Here is a 10,902-nt window from a genome sequence, read left to right as displayed (position 1 = left end):
AGAGAATTCAGTATTTCTTAATGGTAAATTTTTAAACTGATTGTTTGCTGTTAAAAGAATTCTTGTTTATGCCGTTCATTCCATTCATACATAGTGTAAAATATGGAAGAAACAATCGTATCCACGACTCTACTACCCAGTCAATCTCTTTGTTCTCTTTCGAGCTGCAGGTTCACACAACACAACACGAACACACAATTCAATCAGCCCGCATAAATCTTGAATTTGCCACAGCGCGTGCACGATTTATTCATATTGCATTGTCCCTGATACAACTTTCAGTTTGTTGGAGCTTGTAATTGTCGTCGAACAAGAGCAGTGTAAATTCCATCACTGACAAGAAGCTTTTTATGGCTTCCACTTTCTGCAATTTGGCCATCAGAAACAACAGCAACTATGTCTTCACTTTTCACGGTAGATAGCCTATGTGCTATTACAAGTACTGCCCTGCTTCTCATCAAAGAATCCATAGCATCCTATACGTTGGCACGATACATTAACATATAAGTTTTATAAATTGGAAAGCAAAAGTCATTCAGAATGAGCCAGGATTTGAACTGCCACAAGCCAACAACAGGTGTTAGTAATTGGATTCTGACTTTAATTTTTGTACATATATAATGAACTTCTTAATACAAATACAGAATTCGAACTAAAGCTTCTAACTCCGTTCTTGGAAACACTATTAAGTACACGTACACCCTCCGTTGCACTTTACATGTCTTATTTTGACTAAACATGATGATTTAGAAAGGAAAGAGGATTTTTAAATTTTGTGGTCTTGAACTAAACGTTGCATATATACTCATGGACTTAAACATGTTATGTCATTCCTATAGGCAGTGTTATTAAGGAAAAATGAAATGTTGGAATTGACGTTCTTTTTTAAAGAAACTGAAAAAGGAAAGTAAGCCTCATAATCGTATATGGAAAAGGGGGAGTACGAATGATGAAAACTTGGAAAACATGAGCATATATATAAGTTTGATAGTTCATACTTGTACAAGGTATTCGCTCTCGGCATCTAGAGCACTAGTAGCTTCATCAAGAAGCAGAACTCTAGGGTCCATCAGCAAGGCCCTGGCAATTGCTATTCTCTGCTTTTGCCCTCCAGATAACCTTAGTCCACGTTCTCCGACTACAGTTTGATATTTATCCGGAAAGGATTCTACAAAGTCATGAGCATTAGCCATTTTATGCACCATTAAGTATAAGACAAAGAAGAAACAATCATGTTTTTGGAGTGAAAACGTAAAAGGCATTGAATTTTGTGGACAGAAATTGAATTTACAGCTGCATTTTCTATGTCAGTGCTGCTTGCTTTGCCATCGAACCCATATTCAATGTTCTCTTCTATTGAACAGTTGAAAAGAACAGGTTCCTGGCTCACTATACTAACCTGAAATAATCTGAAAGTCAGGATTTGGATATTTAGAAGCATTGCATCATTGATGACTGTAAGGATATGATGCTCGGGCCTAACTAAACCTCAAAAACTAGCTCGTAAGGGGAGGATTTCCCAAGTTCACCAGGCCATTTCCCAACCAATGTGGGACTCGAACCAACTCTAACAATGACAAAATCATACTTACCTTTTTGTGTAAAGATTCTTGTGATATTTCCACCAAAGAAACACCATTTAGCAGTATCTTCCCCTTAAGTGGATCATAGAACCTCTCTATCAAGTTAACAATTGTTGTCTGCAATCAATTCAAGAGCTTGTTAGGATAAATAGTTTGTCCCAAACCTTATTAGCTCATGTGCACAAATGGTAATTTGAAGTTTACTTTTCCTCCCCCGCTCCGACCAACAAGAGCAACTTTTGATCCTGGTCTCAATTTTAGCGATATACCCTGTTAATCCAAAGAAAAGAAATCATAGATATGCTCAGCAGATCAAAAACTAAGAGTCCTTTTAGCATCTGCACAAGTTGTACGTTTTAAGTCTTCCGACCAAACTTGTACAACTTGAAACGTCATCTTTTCTTTGAGCCTAAAATGATAAATTAGCTAACCATAAAGACTTCTATGCGCGTTTCAATGATTAAAAGGAAACACTAGATGTATAAATCAGGTAAGGTAGTATGCCTAATTGGCTGCATAATTGTCTCTAGTATCTTTATGTAAGTCAATGTGACTGTTGATACACGAAGATACCAAGGTCTTACCTTGAGTACCATATGACTTGGGCGAGAAGGGTAAGCAAACCATACATCATCCAGTTCAACGTCTCCATCAGGGTTACTGCACCAAAAACCGAGATGTTTAAGAAGTTTCTCTATCGGTCTTCACTTGATAAAAAAGTTGTCATTGTCAGTGGACTACGAGCTTCTTGCTACCAGAACCTTAGGGAAGGATGTTTGCGAGTGAAGAAGGGCAGACTAACCGTATAGGGCACTTGTCTCCTGATGTAGCCATGCTTGAGACGCGATCTAGAAGCTGAAAAACCCTCCTACTCGCTCCTGCCGCTTTCATTGCTGTTGTATATAAACCTGATAGAGACGATATCGATGAACCAACTGCAAGGAATTCAGTTGTGAATGAGTCCTTTATACATTCAATAATGGATAATGGCTTCTCTAGATTACATTTCAATAATATCACCTTTTTAATAACATTCCTTAAATTGGCCAACTCGATTTCCAACATAAAGAAAAGGACAAATTATGGTATTATTTACCTGTGAGGCTATAAAGAATGAAGGATGTAAGAGATCCTGCAGTCATGGAGCCTGTAATAGCCAAATAAGCTCCATAAATCACCACGATAATAACCGACAAAGTTGATGCTGCACTTAGCCCTCTCGAAAATAGACCAACCACTTTCTGTGACCGATACACGATGATAAACAAGACTCACTAATTAATTTTATATCCATATATCTTGTAAGTTGTTAGTAAAAGAGAACCAACTCATGAGTGTACTCACTGCTTGTCGAAGTCCTAGCTTAAGGGTCTCATCAACCTTGTCTGAGTAACCTGATATTGCATATTGTTCTTTTGCAAATGATCTCACTGTTCTGATGGCCCCAAAAGATTCCTACATTTCGAACACTTTTTACAAATCCAAGAGAGGCATGGCCTTCTCATAAATGCAACAACAGGCATGAGATAGTAAAATCATACAAAATAAATGCAAACCTCAGCAATGGAGGCAGCTACTGCAGCAGCTGCTTGAGTTTCATGTGACAGCTCCCTTAGATAGCACCCAACTTTACGAACACCGATGGAAATGATAGGCACAGCAACAAGAGACAGCACTAACCAAGTGAAAGGTCACTAACGAGGAGAATTGGCATGTGTACGCAGTTAGTGGGGGCGCGGGAAACTTGATTACGTGATACTCACATGTCAACTTCCAGGATGATGAGAACATGAATCCAATCCCAATAAGTGCAGTTGTTAGGTTTCTTAAAGCTTCTGATAGGTTGATAGTTGCAGCATTTTTAATTATTTGAGTGTCTTCTGATAGCCTGCTTAACAGTTCTCCCGTTCGAGTCACATCAAAGAATGCAATTTCCTATAAGAACTATAATTAAAGATTTTTCAAAAAGAAATGATCGCGTGCAATCATTGAGATGATTAAAGAGATGTGAAAAAGGAGAAGAGAGGGAGCAGTTTACTTGCTGGATAAGGTGACTAAACAAATTCTTTCTCAGACGAGCAACAACCCTTTCACTGACTGAAGAAAACAGCCATGTCCGTAATGCAGTGCACAGAGAGCTGAAAAGGATATTTTCAAAGCATGAAAACCTCGAAAAATACAGACTAAAGTATGCAGAATGCAGCAACCATGTTAAGGTATCATGTACAGGGAATCAAGGAATTCCCAAATGAAAAAAATTACACAAGGCATGTTACTTATTTATTGGTTTCCAGAACACACATCATATTTGGTCGAAAAACTTGTCCATGACTTCGGTCTCCTACAACACTTACGCTTTAGAGGTACGTCCATAAGACAACAATAGGTGTCATTGAGATGAGAAATCACTAAGGATTCATTGGCAGGTTTTGTCCATGTTCTCTACAACGTTGAACTCTCGAAAAAAATGCTGAACTTCACACTGTAAAAGTCTAGCCTAAACGGGCACCTAGTTCTTCAAGAAACTCTTCTGAAGGTTGAGTTAGAAGGATGCTCTTACTAAGTGCAATCAAGTCAAAGGCATTATAGTTCAGTTTTAGGCAATGATCATCTTTCCGGGAAGAAAGAGTTATCATTTCACAGAGATGCAAAGCAACGATATTAGTTGATACTTGACAGATACAAAATTAGATGGCAGAATTTAAAAAGGGAGAATACCCGGTAACAACTATCAAGATAATAGCCAATATCGTATTTTTCACAGCTTCTAATGCTTCAGCTTGCTGTTGAGGAGTTCGTATTTCTCTTGATACAATATCAATTACCATGCCACCAAATTTTGGCTGCATGGGAGAAACTAAATCGTCATCATCATTAGTACATATCGCACACATGTTGATCATCAGTGAGTTTTGGTGAAATTGTTATTCTTGGCCTTGAAATAGATACAAACTTTATATGAACTACGTTAACCCACGAACCACAGAATATGAAGAATCAAAACTAGTAGCAACGAGACAAGTGAAATGAGAATGCTATACGTGAGAAGATTTGTTGTTGACGCTATCAGCAATGCAATAGTAGCAATAACTAGCTTTCCTGTATCTGGCTTCGACTGAGACTCGGGAGAAATGAAAACGTCAAAGATCAAACACTATTTAGAAGCACCACTGAAGCCAAGAATACATTGACATTCAAATTTTTAGTACTCACCAGAAGAAATACTCTACAGAATCCAACATTGGCAGCCTAAATTCAAGCACAAAATGTCAAAATCTACACATGAAAAAAAGTAAACTAGCCAGCAGAAAAGGTAATCAATCACCTCTGCTTCTCCATGTTCAAGATCTGTCCCAGCACTGCTAGAACTGCCTTCTTCATCTGTTTTCCACCGAGACTATAAGTATTGCAACTCAGTAAATGGCAGCACAACAAATTTAACGCATTTTACGACTAATAAGAACCTTAAGATGGACAATTTTTGCTAGGGAGATTGGTTTTATGGCTGATTATTACAAATGCTGCATTAGTTATACGACCATTTCCACACAAGATCAGTAAAGAAAACATAAGATCAGTATATAAAACAAAGTAGATCTTTGAAGGGTCATTTTCTTCTATTCAAACTGTAATTGATCATCGGTGATCACTTCCTCACTTTTACGCTTGTGTGAAATATACAAATTGTTAGTTTAATCGAGCTCATGAGCATTCAACAGACTTCATTATTCCCCTTCTAACAAAGGGTTTCAAAAAATTCAAGAATGTCATACCTGGATTTCGAACCTATTTAATTTTAGAAAACAATTTTTGAGTGACCCTTGCTTCTATACTATGTTATTTTCAATGTTTTCGGGCACACAAATCTGTATTTAGGCACAATAACTTCAACACAAGTTCAAATCTAAAACAAGAACACTTGTGACGTCACACAACACCTTCAACACAAGATTAAAAATAATTTATCCAAGAAGTGTGTTATTATTTCAGAAATAAAATGAAACAGAAATTTAAAGCTAAGTCCCCCGACTTCACGGAGTGTCATTAAGGAATAATTCCCTTCACTATATCCGATGTTATGGAATTTTCCTTCCAGGATAAAATGGCTTTCAGTCCAACAATAGCGGTATCTCAAATTATTGGATTTGTCGAACTCACTCAACGGCTAATGATCACACTGAGTTTTTGTAGAGAAGAAGAGTATTTATGCTGTCAAAAATCATGTCTATACCTGAGGAATAGGTCAGGTATTTATAGCCTTGAGGTGTCCCTTCGAAAAGGAAGCATTGGTTCAGCAAGAAGGCACCTATTCAGTGCAGTCACATCACTTGCATCCAGTCTGTGCTGGACCTGCGCCTAATTTGTGGCAGGTAGGTGACACTTTCCGAATTTCAGTATGTACCTGCGCTGCACCTGCGCCCGCAAGTTTCCGAGGTGCGCGCTTAGATTGCCCCATTGAGCGAAACAGTGTGCCTTTTACCTCGAAGGGTCGCATCCCTTTGAGGTGCGTTGTGCATACGTTTGCATGGCGTCCGAAATGCACCCGCACATGAAAAAAAATATTTCTATTACAAGTTTCAAATAAATTGTCTAAAAAATTGATCTCATCAATCGTTTGACAAATCCGAAAGCCGAAGTTGAAGCCGAGCGAGCGACGACGACAACGGTGCAAGGCACCACTTTATTCTTGTCTCACTATCCATGTGGAGATGTGTTTCTCAATATAAACACATAAAAGATTCTTTCACCCACCAATGTGAGAGAATTTAGTAAGCTTTCCATAAAAGAGTGCACTTTTCATTTTAGTAACTCACTTTCCATCTACTACTTTTTCCTCCATTTTCCATTCATACATACACCTTGAACCCAACATACTACACTAAAAGCTCTACAACCAGAAGGGGATTCAACAATTTACATATATATATATATAAATTACACACACTTAGAATGTCAACGTGATAACATGCACTTCATGCAGAAAGCTCCAGATTTAGACAAAAACCAAAACAAGACTAAGAAAGAGCCAGGGGCGGAACCAGGTATAGCCAAGGGTTCATCCAACAAAATTGCATGGTTTATACATAGTTAATATATATAGTATGTTAGCAAGACCCATATATATATATATAGGACCCTTGACTTTTTGTTTACTTTTTCATATCTCTGCCACAAAAAAAAACATACTAACAAAATACTTGAAAAAGCTTCTTTATTTTTTTTTTAAAAAAACAATTTATAACGAAGCAAAAAGGAAACAAGCTTACATCTTTATTCAACAAGGAAACTTTTTCACTTCCAGTAGACACTATGGATTGTGCAGTCCTATCTAAATATTTTTTCTTGGCCATTTTTTCGACCTAGGAAAACAGAATTAAGGTTATAAACAAGATAATAAAATCTCTATATATGAAAGTTGACTTAAAATGGACGCTACAGTTTGAACAAAACAAGTGGAAAAAGCACTAGGATCATGGAGCTTAAATAAAGAGAATATTTTAGATTCTATGATTAAACTAGCAACTACTATACTAATTCTCTCTCTCTCTCTTTTTTTTTTTAAATTTAAAATTTATTTACTACCTCAATTTAAGAATATGTGATAATGTGAACTCGGGCTTCCCGAAGAAGGACGACCACCTGATCACTTTTCGGAGCGCGGTAGCCAGGACCCAGATTGACTTCTTGTTGCTTAGGAAAGGGGATAGGGCGCTGTGTAAAGATTGTAAAGTCATCCCGAGTGAGAACCTTTCGACCCAACATAGGCTCTTGGTTATGGATTTGGGTATGAAGAAGAATAAAAAGAGGAGGAGTAAGGAGTGTAGACCGAGAATTAAGTGGGGCGGTTTGACGCCAGTGAATGCGTGGGAGATAGGGGAGAGGTTGGCGGGAATGGGGGTGTGGGAGTGTAGGGGGGACGTGGATAATATGTGGGACAGGGCGGCAGCGTGCATCAGGGAAAATGCAAGGGAGGTGTTGGGTGTTTCTAGGGGCCGGGCCGGACATCATCGGGGGGATTGGTGGTGGAATGAAGAGGTGGGGAAGAAAGTGGAGACCAAGAAAGAGTCGTATGCTAAGTTGGTGGAAAGTAAGGACGAAGAGGAGAAGCGGGTAAACAGGAAAGAGTACAAGCTAGCAAGGAAGGAGGCGAAGTCAGCGGTCACGGCAGCTAAGACGGCTGCTTTTGAGAGCTTGTATGCAGGGTTACAGGGGAAAGGAGGGGAGAAAAAGTTGTTCCGACTCGCTAAGGCTAGGGAGAGGAAGGGTCGTGACCTCGATCAGGTGCGGTGCATTAAGGGGGAAGACGGTAGAGTGTTGGTGGAGGACGGCCACATAAAGAAGAGATGGCAGTCGTACTTTCATAGGCTCTTGAATGACGAGGGGGACAGAGCTATTGTGTTAGGGGAACTGGAGCACTCAGGGGAGTGTCGGGATTTTAGCTATTGTAGACGTTTTAAGGTAGACGAGGTTAGACAGGCAGTTCGCAGGATGCGAAGGGGTAGGGCGACGGGGCCGGATGAGATACCGGTGGAGTTTTGGAAGTTCGTTGGAGAGGCTGGTGTAAGGTGGTTGACTGCATTGTTCAATGAAATTTTCAGGACAGCAAAGATGCCCGAGGCGTGGAGGTGGAGTACCATGATCCCCCTCTATAAGAATAAGGGGGACATTCAGTGTTGCAATAACTATAGGGGGATTAAGTTACTGAGTCACTCTATGAAGATCTGGGAGAGAGTGGTCGAGGTGAGGCTGAGACGGATAGTGTCTATCTCGGAAAATCAGTTCGGATTTATGCCCGGCCGCTCGACGACGGAGGCAATTCACCTGGTACGGCGGTTGGTGGAGCAATATAGGGAAAGGAAGAAGGATTTGCACATGGTGTTCATCGACCTAGAAAAGGCGTACGACAAAGTCCCCAGGGAGGTGCTTTGGAGATGCTTGGAGGTGAGTGGAGTACCGCAGGCATATAGCAGAGTAATTAAGGATATGTATGAGGGAGCGAAAACCCAGGTGAGGACGGCGGGAGGAGACTCAGAGCATTTCACTGTCCTGACAGGATTGCATCAGGGATCTACTCTTAGTCCCTTTTTGTTTGCGCTAGTAATGGATGTGTTAACGCGGCGTATCCAAGGGGAGGTGCCGTGGTGTATGCTTTTTGCAGACGATGTAGTCCTGATAGATGAGACGCGAGGGGGTGTGAACGACAAATTAGAGCTGTGGAGGCAAACTCTGGAGTCTAAAGGGTTCAGGGTGAGCAGAACCAAGACAGAGTATGTGGAATGTAAGTTTAATGACGTAAGGCGAGAGAATGAGGTAGTGGTGAGGCTAGAAGCGCAGGAGGTAAAGAAAAGGGATAAGTTCAAGTACCTCGGGTCCGTGATCCAGAGTAACGGTGAGATTGACGAGGATGTCTCGCACCGTATCGGGGCGGGATGGATGAAGTGGAAACTTGCATCGGGGGTGCTGTGTGATAAGAAGGTGCCGCCCAAGCTTAAAGGTAAATTCTATAGGGTGGTAGTCCGTCCGGCCTTGCTGTATGGAGCGGAGTGTTGGCCAGTTAAGAACTCCCACACCCAAAGAATGAAGGTGGCAGAAATGCGGATGTTGCGCTGGATGTGTGGACTGACCCGAAGGGATAGAGCTCGGAATGAGACTATCCGGGAGAAGGTTGGGGTGACTTCAGTGGAGTGTAAGATGCGGGAAGCACGATTGAGATGGTTCGGACACGTGAAGAGGAGGGGCATGGATGCCCCGGTCCGTAGGTGTGAGAGGCTAGCGTTGGATGGTTTTAGACGGGGTAGGGGTAGACCGAAGAAGTACTGGGGTGAGGTGATTAGGCGGGACATGGAACAGTTACAGCTTACCGAGGACATGACCCTAGATAGGAAGGTCTGGAAGACGCGAATTACGGCAGAGGATTAGGGCCTGTTCGGGTCGCTAATGTAGGGAGGTAATTGGTGGGGGTGTATTCCTGGTATGATTCCGTATTCAATGTTCTGTTCCGTGTTCCGTGTTCTATGTTTGTTACGAATCTGTGTGCTTTCCTCTGCTTTATATTCCTGCATTCCTGCTTTACTCTGTTTTATATTCCTTATGGCTGCAGTATCTATGTTATGTCATCTGCTTCTGTGCTGTACTATGTGTTTGTTTGATATCTCGTAACTTGAGCCGGGGGTCTTTCGGAAACAGCCTTTCTACTTCATCAGAGGTAGAGGTATGGACTGCGTACATCTTACCCCCCCCAGACCCCACAAAGTGGGAATACACTGGGTTTGTTGTTGTTGTTGTTGTTGTTGTCTTCTTTTTAGTGCCTTAAAAAGAACTTAAAAATTAAAAAATAATTTAATGTAAACTTCTCATCTTATAGTTAGAAAACTTTTACTATAGTTTTAAAAAAATTAAGAAACATATTTACATTTTGGATTTTGTAGACAGTAGCGGAGCGACAATTTTTACTAAGAGATGTCAAATTATTTAAAGAAGTAAATACATGAAGAAGACAATTAAGCGGTGTCAAATAGTGAATAAAGAAGAATAGTGATGTATTAGCGTTGGATTATGGTTGATGGTGTGAATTAATGAGGCTGGAGTATGTTTGTAACAAATATAATATTGATAGAGTTGGAAGAGTAGTTGGATGATGTAAGTTATATAGGTTAAGTAATAATGTTATTACAACCTTAGTTGAATTATATTCCATTCAAGATGTCATGATTTATTTTCCTTAATTCTATTTTATGATTATATGGACTAATACAGTCGGCCGATGATGCCTACCAGTACGTGTGATTGTACTGACTTCTGCACTTTCTTCCTGGCAGATGTTAGAGTCCTATTATTTATGTTACTGTCAATCTACGTTGTAATAGGTAGCTCTTGTACATGTCTGGCCAAGTCTTGAGATAGTGAAAGACATTTGTAAGAAGTTTTTGAAGAAATTCATTTATTAGTATTTAATTAACTTATTATATTTAATCCAGTATTCTCTTAAAAATAAAAATCTTCCGCATACTTTTAGTTGGGTAATAAGGGTTCTCTTAGCTACTTAAAACAGCGGTAGGTGCCCGCACGATCCGTTCGTGACATAGTCTTTGACTAAGTGAAAAGAAGTACATAATTTTACTTAAGAATTATTCATTACTCTCACATTTTCACAAGACGTGCCTTACTACAGATGATCCATTCTTATGGTAGTGGCAACTATTGGACTTTTTACCACATATTTACCACTGGTTTCAACCCAACTCAAGGATCCATGAACCAGGAAATTATCTACTAGCAATGGACCTTCTATCCTTAACTTGTAGCTTTGCTTTTCATA

At 40.0% G+C, this 10,902-nt stretch overlaps 1 protein-coding gene across 1 annotated transcript; it reads right to left on the bottom strand.

Annotated features, from left to right (window-relative positions):
- LOC107851863 (ABC transporter B family member 27) lies at positions 1–6,982 on the bottom strand. Its single transcript, XM_016696960.2, has 17 exons — positions 6,851–6,982; positions 4,909–4,980; positions 4,797–4,832; positions 4,603–4,698; positions 4,302–4,426; positions 3,622–3,721; positions 3,347–3,518; positions 3,140–3,258; positions 2,928–3,038; positions 2,680–2,824; positions 2,386–2,518; positions 2,168–2,243; positions 1,788–1,853; positions 1,593–1,700; positions 1,293–1,399; positions 999–1,197; positions 1–476 (listed from the first exon to the last, which is right to left on the bottom strand). The coding sequence occupies exons 1-17, from the start codon at positions 6,932–6,934 to the stop codon at positions 279–281; spliced, it is 1,947 nt and encodes a 648-aa protein (XP_016552446.1). The 5' UTR covers positions 6,935–6,982; the 3' UTR covers positions 1–278.
- Between the last annotated feature and the right edge of the window lie 3,920 nt (positions 6,983–10,902).

The sequence above is a fragment of the Capsicum annuum genome, chromosome 12, assembly GCF_002878395.1.
Source record: "Capsicum annuum cultivar UCD-10X-F1 chromosome 12, UCD10Xv1.1, whole genome shotgun sequence".
Classification (NCBI taxonomy): domain Eukaryota; kingdom Viridiplantae; phylum Streptophyta; class Magnoliopsida; order Solanales; family Solanaceae; genus Capsicum; species Capsicum annuum.
This window is presented reverse-complemented; position numbering and strand designations above follow the sequence as displayed.